The 19,091-nt window shown below is 40.4% G+C and overlaps 1 protein-coding gene across 3 annotated transcripts in view; it reads left to right on the forward strand.

The window, feature by feature from the left end:
• The window catches only part of LOC110523878 (alpha-mannosidase 2), a 78,045-nt gene that overhangs the window by 48,647 nt on the left and 10,307 nt on the right, over positions 1-19,091 (forward strand). For all 3 annotated transcript variants that reach the window (XM_036977593.1, XM_036977591.1, XM_036977592.1), the window contains exons 10-16: positions 10,778-10,963; positions 11,213-11,327; positions 11,880-11,947; positions 12,182-12,347; positions 12,586-12,816; positions 18,114-18,236; positions 18,587-18,701. In XM_036977593.1, the coding sequence (XP_036833488.1) occupies positions 10,778-10,963; positions 11,213-11,327; positions 11,880-11,947; positions 12,182-12,347; positions 12,586-12,816; positions 18,114-18,236; positions 18,587-18,701 (1,004 nt within the window). The remainder of the gene's footprint in view (positions 1-10,777; positions 10,964-11,212; positions 11,328-11,879; positions 11,948-12,181; positions 12,348-12,585; positions 12,817-18,113; positions 18,237-18,586; positions 18,702-19,091) is intronic.

A 19,091-nucleotide genomic window follows, 5' to 3' on the forward strand; every position in this document is an offset into this window, starting at 1 on the left:
GTTTTGATGGACGGCATATTCAATTTGTGTCTCTCCTTCTTGTAGACCTATTACATGGACAACGTTGTTTGCCAGTGTCAGCAGAGTAGTGCCCTGTAATTTGACGTATTAAGAACGATTCTGCTAATGTCTCCAGTCATATAAAGAGTAGTACAATTGCATGAAATGTGTTTATAAAAGGCCATATTTTTTCCCATGCAAAGAGGGAAGAAATGTATCTGATATCGCCTAGGAATATACTCGCTCAGCCATGCATTGAACTGTATTTATTTTTGCGAACAGTGATTGAGTTATATTATTAGCCTCAATGATGACTATCCAATCTACTCATCACATTAGGAATAGTAGACTATCTTACATACCTCTGCAAATAGAATGATGCATGAAGTGCTTTATTATAAAGGTGCATTTTTATGGCGAAAATGACTTTGCCCAAACTTGAAGCTCACATGTGTGCCAGGTTGTAAAGTGGATTTATGTGCTTAAAGTTAAGAATTGAGCAATAAATATAGCAGCACGAGAAAGCTGGGATCCTTTCTTTAAATAGTTGCCAGTCAAATCTCTGTTGCCACATGCTTATAAGAACACGTGTTTTGCTAGGCTCTGTGAGCTCTGTGCTCTCCAACCATGTTCCAGGGGGTCCTAAAGCCTATAGGATACGTATGGAGTTATTTGGTCACTTTAGTTGTGATACAATCAAATTATAAGCCCATGCGCTAGGCTACATGATGTGTGTGACTATGATTAGAAAAAGTCGCAACAAAAAAAAGGCATGTGGTGTTTCTTGTCTTACTGCACATGCTGGGCATCATTTACATTTAGAATGTAACCGTTATTATGCACCTGTCGGAACAGTAGCAGGGGAATAAAATACATGTCATCTCTGCACTTGATTAGCAAATGAAGGACGCTTTTCCTGTGGTTCATTTTCATGCCAGCCAGGTAGGCTATACTCCTGCTGTAAAGCAACGCAATGGGCTTAATATTACCAAGACAGTCGTGAAGAGGGCACAACAACTCCTTTTCCCCCTCAGCAGACTGAAAAGATTTGGCACGAGAAAGCTGGGATCCTTTCTTTAAATAGTTGCCAGTCAAAAACTCTGTTGTCACATGCCCACAGAGCCTAGCAAAACACGTGTTCTTATAAGCATGTGACAACAGAGATTTGACTGGCAACTATTTAAAGAAAGGATCCCAGCTTTCTCGTGCTGCTATATTTATTGCTCAGTTCTTAACTTTAAGCACATGAATCCACTTTACAACCTGGCACACATAGGTGGTGTGTGAGCTTCAAGTTTGGGCAAAGTCATTTTCACCATAAAAATGCACCTTTATAATAAAGCACTTCATGCATCATTCTATATGTCTGCAGTTCAATGCATGGCTGAGCGAGTATATTCCTAGGCGATATCAGATAAATTTCTTCCCTCTTTGCATGGGAAAAATATGGCCTTCTATAAACACATTTCATGCAATTGTACAACTCTTTATATGACTGGAGACATTAGCAGAATCGTTCTTATTACGCCAAATTACAGGGTACTACTCTGCTGACACTGACAAACAACGCTGTCCATATAATAGATGGGTCCCCAGATCCTGAAAAAGTTCTGCTGCACCATCTAGTGTATCCTGATCGGTTGCATCACCGCCTGGTATGGCAACTGCTCGGCATCTGACCGTAAGGGGCTATAGAGGCTAGTGCGTGGCTATCACAAGCTTCCTGCCATCCAGGATCTATATACTAGAGGAAGCCCCCAAAGATTGTCAAACTCCAGTCACAGACTGTTCTCTCTGCTACCGCACGGCAAGCTCCTTAACTGATTCTACCCCCAAGCCCTGCTGAACCTAGCCCCAAGACTGCTGAACAATTCATCAAATGGCCACCAGACCTATTTACATCAACCTCCCGCCACTCTATTTGTTTTTTTTTACACTGCTGCTACTCGCTGTTCATTATCTATGCATAGTCACTTCACCCCTACCTACATGTACAAATTACCTCAACTAACCTGTACCCCCGCACATTTTTTTTATTTATTCAACTAGGCAAGTCAGTTAAGAACAAATTCTTATTTTCAATGACGGCCTAGGAACTGTGGGTTAACTGCCTGTTCAGGGGCAGAACGACAGATTTGTACCTTGTCAGCTCGGGGTTTTGAACTTGCAACCTTTCGGTTACTAGTCCAACGCTCTAACCACTAGGCTACCCTGCCGCCCCATTGACTCAGTACCGGTACCCCCCTGTATATAGCCTCGTTATTGTTATTTTATTGTGTTACTTTTTAATAATTTTTTACTTTAGTTTATTTGGTCATTATTTTCTTAACTCTTTCTTGAACTGCACTGTTGGTTAGGGGCTTGTAAGTAAGCATTCCACAGTAAGGTCTACCGACACCTGTTGTATTCGGCGCATGCGACAAATAACGTTTGATTTGATTTGAATATTATAGAAAGCTGATGGGATCCTCCTCTTTTCAATAGAGGCCATAAAAACTCAGTTTTCTCACGCAATTGCATAGCCTACAGAAATGTTGTGTGACGTGCTCATGGGCTCTCATTAAGTGTTTAATTCGATTTTTGAATGCATTTGCATTGATTTTAGAGTGATTAGAGGGGCAATAGATTGATGAGTACTAGGACATTAGCACTGGCAGTTAGCACATTAGCTAATGACCTTCAGCAGCATCAGAGCACAGATTTGGAGAAGCCTAGTTACCATGACTAAACGGTCACGTGGAATTTGACTGTGTGACCGTAGGTGCGGCGGTAATACAGTCACCATTAACAGCCCTAGCTGAAACACAAACTCAGAATTGTGATTTTGAAGGCCCAGTGCAGTTCCTGGGTTTTAATATATACAGTATATTTCCGCACCATGAGTTTGGAATAATATTGTGAAAATAATAATAATGCCCTTTTAGTGTAAGAGCTGTTTGAAAAGACTGCCTGAAATGTCTGTCTGTTTTTGGTGGGTTGGAGTTTTAGTCTTCCATGGTGACATCACCATGCGGTAAAATGAGTTATTAGTCCAATAAGAAAGAGTTCCAAACCTCTCTGCCAATACCAACTCGTTTTCAGTTTTCCCCTCCCCACTCAGACCACTCCCAGACATTCCTGGCAAACATCTTGCTGGAGAAATTGCTCTTGCTACGAAGCTATGTTTCTTTTTGACCATTTTCATTGAAAACCATCATAGTAAAGTACTGAATTGTTACCCAGAAAGTATTTGATATTAAGATAAAAACAGCTGCATTGAACCTTTAGAACTGTAACACTGATAGTGTCTGATTCCCTGACAGCACTTACAGGGCTTAAGCAGTTAAAGAGAACACTCTTCCATCAGCTGTTTTCCTTGATACTATCTAGGGCTGTTAGGGTGTTCCGTATTACCGCCGCACCGGCGGACACGAGTCATGACGGCAGTCAAATTCCATGTGAACGGTTTTGTCACAATAATTAGGCTTCTCCAAGCTCTGATGCTGCTGATGGTCATTAGTAGCCTACCAAACTTGCTAACTGCCTGGTACTCAAGCACTCTATTGTCCCTCTAATCACTCTGACATCAATGCAAATTCAAGAATCTAGTCAAACACTTCATGAGAGCCCATGAGTTCATGTTGCGCAACATTTCTGTAGGGTATGCAATTTCGTGAGAAAACTGAGTTTTGATGGTCTCAATTAAAAAGAGGAGGATCCTATCAGCTTTCTATAGGCTAGGCCTACTATATTTATTTTTAAACTTGACTAATATTAAGCACATTGCTTCTCTTTGCAACAGGAGTGTAGCCTATCTGGCTGTCATGAAATGAACCACAGGAAAAGCGTCCTCCTTTCGCTATTTAAGTTTTTTTATTTTTTTATCCCCTGCCCGTTTCTAGACAGGTGCATGATAATGGTCCATTCTAAATCAAAACAAATTTCACACATGTATGTTTTTGTACATGTAAAGACAAGATTAAATCAAGAATAGTTTAATGGGTGACAATATTAGCCTATCACTTGTGAATTATATATTATCACTTGTGAATGATGCCCAGCTTGTGCTCAGTAAGTTTTTTTTGCAACGTTTTCAAATCATAATCACACACCTCATGTAGTTATGGTAAGGTTTATATCACGACTAAAGTGGCCAAATAACTTCTTCAAATGAAACACCATACAGCTAGCGACTGAAGTCAGCGTGCATGCGCCAGGCCGCCACAAGGAGTCGCTAGAGTGCGATGTGACAAGGACATCCCAGTTGTCCAAACCCTCCCCTAACATTGCCTTAGACCGCTGCCCCACTCGGGAGGCCTAACTGGCATACATACGCAGCGCGTGAGTATCAAGTTTAGGGAAGATCATTTTCACCATGAAAATGCTAACCTTTATAATAAAAGCATTACATGCAGAATAGCATTTGCGGTCACTTTCCCCGCTAATTGATTGCATTTTGGAACATTTGCGCTTATGATGTGAAGAAATAGCCTAATAGTTGATCAACATTTAAGCTAAACGTTCTGATCTGTTGCGTCAGCCTCACACGTTTTTTGGATGCTAATGGTTGTATTAATTTGGGATCTATCGCATCCCACAACTGTCTCAGACTATGTTTTGAATATTTCTTTCTCTCACAGAATATAATAGGTCAACTTTTGTACTATTGGGATAGTAAATTGACATAGGCTAGTTCTTTTGCTGGATAGTAGATTGACATAGGCTAGTTCTTTTGCTATTCGTTAGGCCTACTCATCTTGTTGGCTGACGAAAAGTAAATGTGGACAATTCTTTCAATATTGTTAATATACGCCTCGGAATTGGATAAGGACACGGGCCGTTCCGTCCCTGATGTGTCCGTCTTCACGTGTAGCCTGTGAAAAAGACCTGATCACGTGACGGGCATTGGCTACTAAGAATTGAGCTATCTGAGAGAGCCATGTGAGTGAAAGGTGCTTCGGAGCCCACAGCCAGGAGAATGGAATTATATTTAATATATTCGGCCCTAGGGCTCAACAGTCACTGGCCGCAAAAGGCATGGATTTCTTTAGGGGGCATTACTGCCACACAATGGGGATGCCGCCGAGAAGTTTGAGGCATTATCAAGTGCTTGTCAAATTGTGAATGAGAGACTGATTAAGTGTGTGTACTGCTCAAAAAACAAAGCATAGCTCATGCCTTTTTTTTCAAATCATCATTAGAGTTGCATCATGGAGTATACAACATCTAAACATATAGCCCAACGTTTGTATCACAACTACAGTTGCTTAAATAACTCTAAATTAAGCAAATAGGAGGACCTGTTTCTTTGTTAACCCCTCAACACAGAATAGCTGCATGTGAGCACTCCCTCAAATCATTTGGAGAAAATACCCTTTCTATTTTATTCATCAATGTTCAATTGTATTCTTCATTCTATAAAATCATATAAAATAGTGCCACGGAATTCTTAGCAAATCTTTTCTGCTAAATTAACTAATGTAGCCCACAGCCATATGTAGCCCACAGCCATAGCCAGATCAGGGCCTAACATAAGGACAACTGTTTAAAGAGTTACCATCTCCCATATTAAACTCTGAAGGATCTTTACGTATCACATCCATAAAACAGTCAACACATTAATGATAACCTTTTATCATATCGTCATTCTGAACAGTCGTAACCTTCTTGAATCTGCAAAACCTCCAGCCTTACTTATGATTCAGTACTACATAAATTGGTTTAATTATTTATTTACTAGCCAACTAAATAATAACACAGATTAAACATACACACTTCATACATAATTAAAGGTCCCTAGTGGACTGACACAATATGGTGGCTTTTTACATAACAACATGGAGAGGGAGAGAGAGAAAAAGACACTTATCATTGATACATTTACAAAACTATTCTCACAGTAATCATATACTTTGCACACAAACCACCACCCTTTTGAAAAAATAAATCATGATTGTATTTATGTGTGAATGTCTTTGTCCGTCCTGAACAGAACTAAAGAGTTCACTCTGTTCCATTCGCTCCTGAAGCTGCTTCTTTGAAGATAGGCTAGCCAGCCGTGTCGATGGTTCCTAGTGGGGTGATGAGAGTAGTGTAATACGATGGTTTGAGGAGAATAGTACAGTTGGATGATTTGAAGAGTAATAGCATGGTCCCACTTAAATGAACATTTCTAGATATTTGACTTAGGACAGCTAATCAGCCGTACCAGTGATTGTCCTAGAGGGGAGTTTTCTCCTCTCTCCACCTCGTGTTAATAGTCAGAGTTTCAACCACTTTACATGCACAGCTGCAGCCTGGCGATGTTCTGGTCTAGTCTGGGAGGTGAGTTTATTTTTTCTTTACCTCATGTTGAGGTTCAAAGTTCCAACCATTTCAACCGTGTAGGCTACCGTTTTTCTGGTCTAATGTTCATTTCGTTACAATAACGCTCGGGGAAGGAACCAAATGGAGTGACATAAATAGGGCAGGTAATTAAGGAGGTGATGGAGTCCAGGTGAGTCTGATGAAGCACAGGTGCGCGTAACGATGGTGACAGGTGTGCGCCATAACAAGCAGCCTGGTGACCTAGAGACTGGAGAGGGAGCACACGTGACACTGACACGCTCTCTGACCTCACTCGGGGGGTGTCTACTTATGCACAGTTTATAGGAGGTAGATTCTCTTATGGCTCCTAAAATCACATTCCTACTTAATACTTTCATCATTTTTCATATTATATGCATGTATTTGATGGAAACTTGACAGACAAAGGGGATATACAGTGCCTTGCGAAAGTATTCGGCCCCCTTGAACTTTGCGACCTTTTGCCACATTTCAGGCTTCAAACATAAAGATATAAAACTGTATTTTTTTGTGAAGAATCAACAACAAGTGGGACACAATCATGAAGTGGAACGACATTTATTGGATATTTCAAACTTTTTTAACAAATCAAAAACTGAAAAATTGGGGCGTGCAAAATTATTCAGCCCCCTTAAGTTAATACTTTGTAGCGCCACCTTTTGCTGCGATTACAGCTGTAAGTCGCTTGGGGTATGTCTCTATCAGTTTTGCACATCGAGAGACTGACATTTTTTCCCATTCCTCCTTGCAAAACTGCTCGAGCTCAGTGAGGTTGGATGGAGAGCATTTGTGAACAGCAGTTTTCAGTTCTTTCCACAGATTCTCGATTGGATTCAGGTCTGGACTTTGACTTGGCCATTCCAACACCTGGATATGTTTATTTTTGAACCATTCCATTGTAGATTTTGCTTTATGTTTTGGATCATTGTCTTGTTGGAAGACAAATCTCCGTCCCAGTCTCAGGTCTTTTGCAGACTCCATCAGGTTTTCTTCCAGAATGGTCCTGTATTTGGCTCCATCCATCTTCCCAACAATTGTAACCATCTTCCCTGTCCCTGCTGAAGAAAAGCAGGCCCAAACCATGATGCTGCCACCACCATGTTTGACAGTGGGTATGGTGTGTTCAGGGTGATGAGCTGTGTTGCTTTTACGCCAAACATAACGTTTTGCATTGTTGCCAAAAAGTTCAATTTTGGATTCATCTGACCAGAGCACCTTCTTCCACATGTTTGGTGTGTCTCCCAGGTGGCTTGTGGCAAACTTTAAACAACACTTTTTATGTATATCTTTAAGAAATGGCTTTCTTCTTGCCACTCTTCCATAAAGGCCAGATTTGTGCAATATACGACTGATTGTTGTCCTATGGACAGAGTCTCCCACCTCAGCTGTAGATCTCTGCAGTTCATCCAGAGTGATCATGGGCCTCTTGGCTGCATCTCTGATCAGTCTTCTCCTTGTATGAGCTGAAAGTTTAGAGGGACGGCCAGGTCTTGGTAGATTTGCAGTGGTCTGATACTCCTTCCATTTCAATATTATCGCTTGCACAGTGCTCCTTGGGATGTTTAAAGCTTGGGAAATCTTTTTGTATCCAAATCCGGCTTTAAACTTCTTCACAACAGTATCTCGGACCTGCCTGGTGTGTTCCTTGTTCTTCATGATGCTCTCTGCGCTTTTAACGGACCTCTGAGACTATCACAGTGCAGGTGCATTTATACGGAGACTTAATTACACACAGGTGGATTGTATTTATCATCATTAGTCATTTAGGTCAACATTGGATCATTCAGAGATCCTCACTGAACTTCTGGAGAGAGTTTGCTGCACTGAAAGTAAAGGGGCTGAATCATTTTGCACGCCCAATTTTTCAGTTTTTGATTTGTTAAAAAAGTTTGAAATATCCAATAAATGTCGTTCCACTTCATGATTGTGTCCCACTTGTCGTTGATTCTTCACAAAAAAATACAGTTTTATATCTTTATGTTTGAAGCCTGAAATATGGCAAAAGGTCGCAAAGTTCAAGGGGGCCGAATACTTTCGCAAGGCACTGTACTTTCCAAGTTACAGTATTTCCTTTATACCATTTTTAATGACACCACAAAATAACAATCCATTTGAAATGATTATTCCCCACTGACCATTCCCCACGTTCTTATGTTAGAAATATTGTTCCTGTATTTGCTTTAGAAACTGTTAGAGTTTCGGCGGGAAGACTGTCTGTTAACAAAGGGACACCTTTGGTTAATATTGGAGGGGACAAAAGAGAGTCCTCTTCTCCAGTAATTTACAAGAGGGTGTGAACTGTCAACCCCCCAGCAGCTCCTTCCCCCCTTCTGTGGGTGAGAGAGGGCCTGGCTACTGTCATCCACCGCCGAGCTGATCTGACCCATTCTGATCCTCACAGGGCAGTCATGTCACTATGCGTGGAAGCCAGGAAATGCTAAATGTGTTTATGTTCATTAACGGTCAATTACCATGAGAACGGCAGTTATTTGCTTGATAATCACCAACTGACAAAATGTCATTACCGCCACAGCTCTATCTAGGGAAAATGAAAAGACCTCTATTTTGGGAGAAGAGCAGCTCAGTTTTCATTGTTGTGGCTCGGGGGTTAAATGGGTTCCATAACACAAGCTGAGACTCTGATTGCAATCAAATACGGGAGATTTCCAACTGTGGTCAATTTGGAGTACTTTTCTTACGCTCTTGGCCCATGATGACCCATATATCAACAACTATTTTTCACTTCACTGACATGAGTGAACAAAGCAAAACTTTTTGCAATGGAAAACAAAAATCTGCGGTCTTATTGGACAAATCATATACAGTGCCTTTGGAAAGTAGTCCGACCCCTTGACTTTTTCCACATTTTGTTAGGTTACAGCCTTATTCTAAAATTGATTAAATTGTTGTTGTTTTTATATCATCAATCTGCCCACAATATCCAATAATCAAATAGCAAAAACAGGATTTAGACATTTTTGCTCATTTATAAAAAAAAATGTAAAACTGAAATATCACATTTACATAAGTATTCAGACCCTTTACTCAGTACTTTGTTGAAGCAACTTTGGCTGCAATTACAGCCTCGAGTCTTCTTGGGTATGATGCTACAAGCTTGGCACACCTGTATTTGGGGAGTGTCTCCCATTCTTCTCGGCAGATCCTCTCAAGCTCTGTCAGGTTGGAGCGCTGCTACACAGCTATTTTCAGGTCTCTCCAGAGATGTCCATGCTCCATGCTTTGCCTCAAAGCCACTCCTGCGTTGTCTTGGCTGTGTGCTTAGGGTTGTTGTCCTGTTAGAAGGTGAACCTTCACCCCAATCTGTGGTCCTGTGCACTCTAGAGCAGGTTTTCATTAAGGATCTCTCTGTACTTTACTCCGTTCATCTTTGCCTCGGTCCTGACTAGTCCCCCAGTCCCTGCCGCTGAAAAACATCTCCACAGTCTGATGCTGAAACCACCATACTTCACCATAGGGATGGTGCCAGGTTCCCTCCAGAAGTGACGCTTGCCATTCAGGCCAAAGAGTTCAATCTTCGTTTCATTAGACCAGAGAATCTTGTTTCTAATGGTCTTGGAGTCCTTTAGGTGCCTTTTAGCAAACACCATGCGGGCTGTCATGGGCCTTTTACTGATGGGTGGATTCCATCAGGTCACTCTACCATAAAGGCCTGATTGGTGGAGTGCTGCAGAGATGGTTGTCCTTCTGGAAGGTTCTCCCATCTCCACAGAGGAACTCTAGAGCTCTGTCATTGTGACCATCGGGTTCTTGGTCACCTTCCTGACCAAGGCCCTTACTACCCCGATTGCTCAGTTTTGTCATGCGTGCAACTTCTTCCATGATGTTTGCCACTGTGTTCTTGGGGACCTTCAATTCAGCAGAAATTATTCGGTACCATTTCCCAGATGTGTGCTTCGACACAATCCCGTCTTGGAGCTCTACGGACAATTCCTTCAACCTCATGGCTTGGTTTTTGCTCTGACAGGCACTGTCAACTGGGGGACCTTATATAAACAGCCTTTTCAAATCATGTCCAATCAATTGAATGTACCACAGGTGGACTCCAAGTTGTATACACATCTCAAGGATGATCAACGGAAACAGGATGTACCTGAGCTCAATTTCGAGTCTCATAGCAAAAGGTCTGAATACTTATGTAAATATTGGATTTCTGTTTTTTATTTTTAATACATTTCCAAACATTCCTAAAAACCTTTGGAATTATGGGGATTGCTGTTGATTGCTGAGTATTTAAAAAATAAATACATTTTAGAATAAGGCTGTAACGTAACAAAATGTGGAAAAATTCAAGGGGTCTGAATACTTTCTGAAGGCACTGTAGCATCTCCCTGTTCAAAACGTTTCCTCCCTAATGAACACGACCCATGTCTTATCTTCGTGTCATGGAAAGGCATACTGAAGAAAATAACTCTTCTCTCTGTCTGTCCTTCAGGGCTGCTGAAATCATCTACTCCCTCACCCTGGCCAATATTAGGAGGTCTGGGAAGCGGAATGATTTTCCAGCAATGGAGAATTACAGACTGCTCACTGAAGCCAGGAGGAACCTGGGCCTGTTCCAGCACCATGACGCCATCACAGGCACCGGCAAGGAATTGGTAGTGATCGACTACGGTATCAGGTATCACTTTTTTTTTTATTGCTTTCTTTATTAGTTTTCATTGTCTTAATTGATGGGGAGAGATGCAGTTCAAACGTGAACACGAGGATTAATCAATAATTTAATGGATTGGCACTGACATGGTTTTGTGATTATTACCAGCATTGTGCTGTAGACGTTGGTTAAATTAAAGTGAAACACTATATATTTGACTAAGAACTTTGACTGCTTTCCTCTGGGCATTTCATTAGAACAAATCTCCCTTCTCAGATTGTTTCATTCCATTTTGAATTTGAAACAAGTGATCGTCAATTCCGCTCACTGGCTGGTGCTGAAGGACAAAAGTGCATACAGTTACAATCCCTCAAAGGCCTTCCTTCAAATGGTGAGTAAAAAAAAACGTTGGCATTTTAATTTTAGTGTTGAAACACAAGGTAGTTGATTGTACATAGCAACATTTCAGATTAGTATAGTGATTTTCAAAGGGTGACAGTTTATGGTGGTGGTGCAGGGAGTGAAATGTGTGCCATAGCTACATTTGAAGTGTTTACCAGACTCTACTTTCGGCCAAATCCCTGAAGGAGGCACAACATCAGGATTTGAATATGCAAATTGCCCGGGCAGGAAGTCAACATCAATTTTCAGAGTAAAGTATCCTCTTCCACTTCCTGGTTTCGCTACAGCAGCTGAAAAGACGCTCGATATGCATCTCACTCACCCAAACCTAATGAAAATTGTGTTCAAGTGAATGAGCCTTAGATGTTTAAATAGCTTTTCCGTTTTGAAAAGCATTACCAATACCAGAAAAACTCAAATTAAATATATTTTTTTGAAAACTAGTCTATAAGGACTGGATATAGCCCGTGGACTGTGTGTTGGTGTAGCTATACCAGATTGGTGTTCTTTTGCAAATCAACTCTAATCTCATTTCTCTCAGGATGATATCCAGCCTGCTCAAGATGCCCTGCCTCGAAAAACAGTTCTGAAAATCAGCTCACAGCCTAGGTAAGGCACCGTACAAATCTTCCTCCCTTTTCCCTTACACATTCTGCCTGATATTATGACCCCTTTCACATTGCAAACATGATTTAGAATAAATACAGGAAGTAATAGTCTGGTTAGGTTGAACAATGTTAAACCTGATGACAACAGCTGTGGAATCTTTTCTTTATGACCAATTTGCCTTTCAGACTTTTCAAAGCGTTAGCAACTCGCACCAACCTGTCTATTTTCCAACAGGTCTGTGGTCGTCTACAACCCCACGGAGCAGGACCGCACGTCAGTGGTGACTGTGTATGTGAACACTCCCCACGTACGTGTGGTCACAGACCACGGTCGTCCCGTCCCCGCTCAAGTCAGCGCGGTGTGGAACGAACCCACAACAGCCTCCACAGAGGCCTTCCAGGTACAATTGTCAATTTTTTGTCGTTTGTGTTTGTATTTAGCCTTTATTTATCCATGTGAATGTTATTTATCGATCGTTTTTTATAATGGCAGAATCAGGTAGGACTATGAGGTTACCACGGAGATTAACTGGAGATTGATTACCAATGTGTTACCAGTTCATTGTGATTTTATCTTTTATGTTCATGTATGCTTTCCACCACATTATCTCATGTTATGGTGTTTTCTCTTGGGGTCAGTTGTCATTCATAGCGCAGGTGCCAGCGCTGGGTCTTGGGGTGTACCAGTTAGGTGAGGCTGCGAGCGGCAGAGCGGAGACTGCAGAATACGTCTTCTTCAGGCAGAGCGGCGAGCTTTCCGTCAACGTGAAGCACTTCACAGTTAACATCCCCCAGGACGCCTCCACCCCGCTCAGCATCCACAACCCCCACCTCCAGGTCTGGAGCTCCCCCATCACCGGCCTGATGGAGGTGAGACATGCACAGCATAGCATAACAAAGCATACCATTGCACGGTAAAGCATAACATGGCATAGTTTAGTAAAGCATAGCATAGTAATGAATAGCTTAGTAAAGCATAGTTTAGTAAAGCATAGTTTAGTAAAGCATAGTTTAGTAGAGCATAGTTTAGTAAAGCATAGCATAGTAATGAATAGCTTAGTAAAGCATAGTTTAGTAAAGCATAGTTTAGTAAAGCATAGTTTAGTAAAGCATAGCTTAGTAAAGTAAAGAATAGCTTAGTAAAGTATAGCATAGCTTAGTAAAGAATAGTTTAGTAAAGTATAGCATAGTAATGAATAGCTTAGTAAAGCATAGTTTAGTAAAGCATAGTTTAGTAAAGAATAGTTTAGTAAAGTATAGCTTAGTATAGCATAGTAATGAATAGCTTAGTAAAGTATAGCATAGTAATGAATAGCTTAGTAAAGCATAGTTTAGTAAAGCATAGTTTAGTAAAGCATAGTTTAGTAAAGAATAGCATAGTAAAGAATAGCTTAGTAAAGTATAGCATAGCTTAGTAAAGCATAGTTTAGTAAAGAATAGCATAGTAAAGAATAGCTTAGTAAAGTATAGCATAGCTTAGTAAAGCATAGTTTAGTAAAGCATAGTTTAGTAAAGCATAGTTTAGTAAAGAATAGTTTAGTAAAGCATAGTTTAGTAAAGCATAGTTTAGTAAAGCATAGCTTAGTTTAGTAAAGAATAGCTTAGTAAAGTATAGCATAGCTTAGTAAAGCATAGTTTAGTATAGCATAGTTTAGTAAAGCATAGTTTAGTAAAGCATAGTTTAGTAAAGCATAGTTTAGTAAAGCATAGCTTATAGCATAGCTTAGTAAAGCATAGCTTAGTAAAGAATAGCTTAGTAAAGTATAGCATAGCTTAGTAAAGCATAGTTTAGTATAGCATAGTTTAGTAAAGCATAGTTTAGTAAAGCATAGTTTAGTAAAGCATAGCTTAGTAAAGCATAGCTTAGTAAAGCATAGCTTATAGCATAGCTTAGTAAAGCATAGCTTAGTAAATAATAGCTTAGTAAAGTATACTATAGCTTAGTAAAGCATAGTTTAGTATAGCATAGTTTAGTAAAGCATAGCTTAGTAAAGCATAGCTTAGTAAAGCATAGCTTATAGCATAGCTTAGTAAAGTAAAGCATAGTTTAGTAAAGCATAGCTTAGTAAAGTAAAGCATAGTTTAGTAAAGCATAGCTTAGTAAAGCATAGCTTATAGCATAGCTTAGTAAAGTAAAGCATAGTTTAGTAAAGCATAGCTTAGTAAAGTAAAGCATAGTTTAGTAAAGCATAGTTTAGTAAAGTAAAGAATAGTTTAGTAAAGCATAGTTTAGTAAAGCATAGCTTAGTAAAGCATAGCTTAGTAAAGTAAAGCATAGTTTAGTAAAGCATAGCTTATAGCATAGCTTAGTAAAGTAAAGCATAGCTTAGTAAAGAATAGCTTAGTAAAGTAAAGCATAGTTTAGTAAAGCATAGCTTATAGCATAGCTTAGTAAAGTAAAGCATAGCTTAGTAAAGAATAGCTTAGTAAAGTATAGCATAGTTTAGTAAAGCATAGCTTATAGCATAGCTTAGTAAAGTAAAGCATAGCTTAGTAAAGAATAGCTTAGTAAAGTATAGCGTAGCTTAGTAAAGAATAGCTTAGTAAAGCATAGCTTAGTAAAGTAAAGCATAGCTTAGTAAAGCATAGCTTAGTAAAGCATAGCTTATAGCATATCTTAGTAAAGCATAGCTTAGTAAAGCATAGCTTAGTAAAGCATAGCTTATAGCATAGCTTAGTAAAGTATAGCGTAGCTTAGTAAAGAATAGCTTAGTAAAGTATAGCGTAGCTTAGTAAAGCATAGCTTAGTAAAGTAAAGCATAGCTTAGTAAAGCATAGCTTATAGCATAGCTTAGTAAAGTAAAGCATAGCTTAGTAAAGCATAGCTTATAGCATAGCTTAGTAAAGTAAAGCATAGCTTAGTAAAGCATAGCTTATAGCATAGCTTAGTAAAGTAAAGCATAGCTTAGTAAAGCATAGCTTATAGCATAGCTTAGTAAAGTAAAGCATAGCTTAGTAAAGCATAGCTTAGTAAAGCATAGCACTTCACAACACAGCAGGGCACAACGCAGAACTCCTGAAAAAGTGTTATATAATTAAAAACCAAAAACTACGTTTTAAGTGAGAAGTAGGCATTGGTCTGAAGCCGAAAAATAAAGGAAATTCACACAAGCACCACAATGCGTACTTCACCCATGCTCTACCAAGGTTTTCCAGCACACAGCTTTGACCTACTACAGTAGCTATGTTGGTTTATGGTACTTACCACAATGTGTCGGCAGGTTACTTCAAACCTTCTCAAACAGCCTAATTCATACTCTTAGAGGAGGTTTTATTATATGAAAGCAAGCTTTGTTTTTATACTTACAAGACCATCAGGCTTGATTGAGCTATTTTGTCTTGTAGTAATGTGGTTCCTGCCTGTATTTCCTTAAACCTTTATTTTAACAATACATGTCATTGAAAAATACCTATTTTTGGGTCAGTAGGTACCCAACATAAGAACAGGAGGTGGTGGTGTGTTCGACTCAGTCACTCATATAGATATAGAGGTCTATAGAGCACGTCTGCATTCCTGATTTCTGTCACCGTTAGCTTACCTGCGTTGTATTTACATAAGCTCAGAACCACTTGTATTTCAAACATGGCCCTGTTTTATCAACTGCTGTGGTGATCAATGGGCAGTTTATCGCCTTTGCCAAAAGACTATGTAGCTTAAGGTTATATGTGTATTTGTATTTCTTTTTGCAATACAGATGATGACGCTACAATAATACACATTTGCAATAGGCCTGTATCTGAAAAATACATACATACTGATGATATATATATATATATTATTTTAATAGCAGGACACTGCAAAGTCCATTATCCCTCTGAATATTATGAATTAGGCTGTTTGACAAAGGTCTGAATCCAGAGTAACCTGCCCACACACTGCTGGAAGTCAAATAGACAAACCTAGCCACCGTAGTAGGTCAAAGATGTGTGCTGCAAAACCTTGGTAGAGCATGGGTGAAGTACGCTTTGTGGTGCTCAGGTGAATTTCAGATCAATGCCGACTTCTCACCTAAAACACATTTTTTTTGTTTTTAATTTCCATGGTTTTTACACCGGAAGGTGACAACTACTGAAGAAGTGCATAGTACTACATTACCTGTAAACAATAATGAGTTATTGCAAGATATAAGATTTACAATCAAACGTACATTCATCAGATATAGTCAACGTTGTACATACAGTTCAGGGATGGCCACAATTGCTCTTGAAGAGCTACAAGGTTATGCAGGCTTTCTTGTTCAAGCACAGTTCTACCACACCTGTACAAAATATTTTTTAAAGAATACATATTTAGAAATCTGACGTTGGATAGGCGGTCGAAATCCTTTAGCTACAAATGTTCTTAGTAACGCTGTACACAGTAGTCCAACCCCAGTAAAAGAGAACAGATTCCCCACATTTATAAATGGCATCTATCCTGGCCATTAAGCAGGCTGGGGCATTCCCTGCAGCACGAAGATTGGTGTAGAGGTCCACTGCTCTTGTGTGCACGTCAGGAGAGGGGGTAATCAAATGCTTGTTTAACAATTCAACTGCAGAGCTGGTAAGTCTGCCATTTAAGCAGTGTGTCCCTGGGATGTACCGTAGGGATGGCATGCATCTGACGGATGAGGGCAACGACGTCCTCCTTGAGAGATTGAGAGCTGGTCTCTCCACCGTAGTAGCAATGACGCACACACTAGTACTACATACACGTCACACTCCCTGTCCCTTGCCACTCAAAAATGTCCAACAAACCCCAAATCTTATTTTTAAGAGACCCCTAATAAATCAAAATTAGCACTAGTGTGTATGTCGGGAAAGGGAGGGGAATGTCAAAAACTATACACGAAAGAGAATGGTCCAAATATCAGGGCGGAGACGCTAACCTGTACACTACGATCCCTGTTAGCTAGCTTATTTGTTTGTGCTCTGATTACACACAAGTGTCCAGGTCAGAAGTTTACACAGATGACTTCAGTCAATATGAAAAACCTTCCATAGCAAAATATACCTAGCACCCTCTTTTTGCTTTTCATCCAACTGGTGTTAGCTAAGCTAGCTTCAGCTGCTAGCCTTCTACTAGTTAGCTATTACTGTTACGCAGCAGCCGAGTTGCTCAACCTAGTTTTAGATCTCTGAGATTCGGCTGAAAAGTGTTAGCATTGTCAGAAACGCTACAAAAAAGTAGCACATTATTAGTTTTTATTGGGCAGAAATGTGAATCGGCAGGTAGCCTAGTGGTTAGAGTGTTGGGCCAGTAACCGAAAGGTTCCTGGCTTGAATCCCCGAGCTGACATGGTAAAAATATGTCGTTAAGCCCTTGAACAAAGCAGTTAACCCACTAGTACCTGGTAGGATGTCATTGTAAATAATAATTTGTTCGTAACTGACTTGCCTAGTTAAATAAAGGTTAAATAAAAATAAAATGTGCATGCGAGAGCGGTAAATTGTGAATTCAATAAAAACTGTTACACCTACAAACATATTCAATCCAATCCGCTGTAGCCTCGTTTTAATCGACGTCTAAAGACTGAGCTAGGTTTGGGAAAAAAATTGTCTGACAACCCTGTCAGAAATCCGGTATAGTGGTTCTCAGGTAACGGCCGGACGGGTCATGACGAGAGGCGGGGAGAGTGTGTTGTACCTCCAATCAAATTGGTTTAGAATTTTCATTCATTGGTGTCATATTGGCTTAGATAGGATGCTAGAGAGATTTGAATTTACATTGAGCTTCAATCAATCCCATACTATAGTCGTGGTGACCGGCACGACTATAATTCAAGCCTATTCTAATATTAGCACTGAACCAGAGTCATGAAGTGTTTAGTGACTGTGACCTGCACTGAAAGGTCGCAAGGAATGTATCACACTTCTAGACTGTTAATGGTACTGACGTGGTATCAAACCAGGGTCGTCTGTGTGACAGAAGACTACATTATTCCTCTGAGCTAAAGCATAGGCATGAGTTCTCGGAAACAAAACAAGTCTTCAGGTCTTCAGGCGAGATTAGTCGTCACACAAGCTCATCACATTGTTCACCAAACCACCTCAACTACAACAACACAGGATACAGTCTGTGTAGAATTACAGCATATCCGTTAGCTCTCTTTATTCATGTCAAGCTGCCAATGTAATGGTGATGATGCAAGTGTTGAATCCGACCTTCTTCTGACTGACATCCGCAGAGATTGAAGCTGAAAGAGGACGGCTCAGAACACCAGATCAAGGTGGAGTTTGCGTGGTACGGCACAACCAGCAACCGAGATAAAAGCGGAGCCTACTTGTTCCTGCCTGACGGGGAAGCCAAGGTAACTCGGCAACTTTATTAAACGTGATTGATTCTCCTTTGTCAACGTGTAGCATTACAGCGGCACTGAAACCTTGTAAAGAGGAGAGTGCTTTCAGCTCTTACAGTAAAGGGAAAGGAGATACCAAGTCAGCTGCACAACGGAATGCATTCATCCCGAAATGTGTCTTCTGCATTTAACCAAACCACTGAATCAGAGAGTAGTTCTGTTACCCCAGTTTCCCTCTCTTTTCTCCCTTATTTGTGCTCCCTTGCCGGCACACTCTCTGTAGGAGGTATTATTGGCAGAGGATGGATGGGAGAGGGTGTTATGAGTGATTTGATCCCCATTGGTTTTCTGTGCTCCTCCAGATGTACTCTCCCGCTCGGCCTCCAGTGATAAGGGTTACCAAGGGATCTGTGTTCTCTGAGATCACCACTACCTTTGATCATGTGACGCACACTCTACGCCTCTATCATGTTCAAGGTAATGATGGAATGTGTGTGCGTGCGCATGTGTGGCCAATCTACAATTGACTCCATACACTGTTACACCTGATCAGTGATCAACTGAAAGCAGTTGTACAAACATGCATGCGACCTTCGTAGCCTGCATGTATCAAAATCAGAAAAACAGAACGTTGAAATATCAAAAACACCCTGAAACGTAATGTTTTGTCTTTGAAATGGGAGAAGATCCAAAACTCTGTCTGTAGATGAGCCCTGCGAAGACTCACTCAGTGAGCTTACTAGGATAGTCGAGAGAGAGGGAGGGAGACGGTTTAGTCAGTGCAAAAACCTTTTGAATGGCTTGCTTTCGAAGAGAAAATGTGTGTTGTTTTGTTTGCGTGCTCGTCGATAAAAAGGAAGCTGCAGT

Source organism: Oncorhynchus mykiss, chromosome 5 (genome assembly GCF_013265735.2).
Source record: "Oncorhynchus mykiss isolate Arlee chromosome 5, USDA_OmykA_1.1, whole genome shotgun sequence".
Taxonomy (NCBI): Eukaryota; Metazoa; Chordata; class Actinopteri; order Salmoniformes; family Salmonidae; genus Oncorhynchus; species Oncorhynchus mykiss.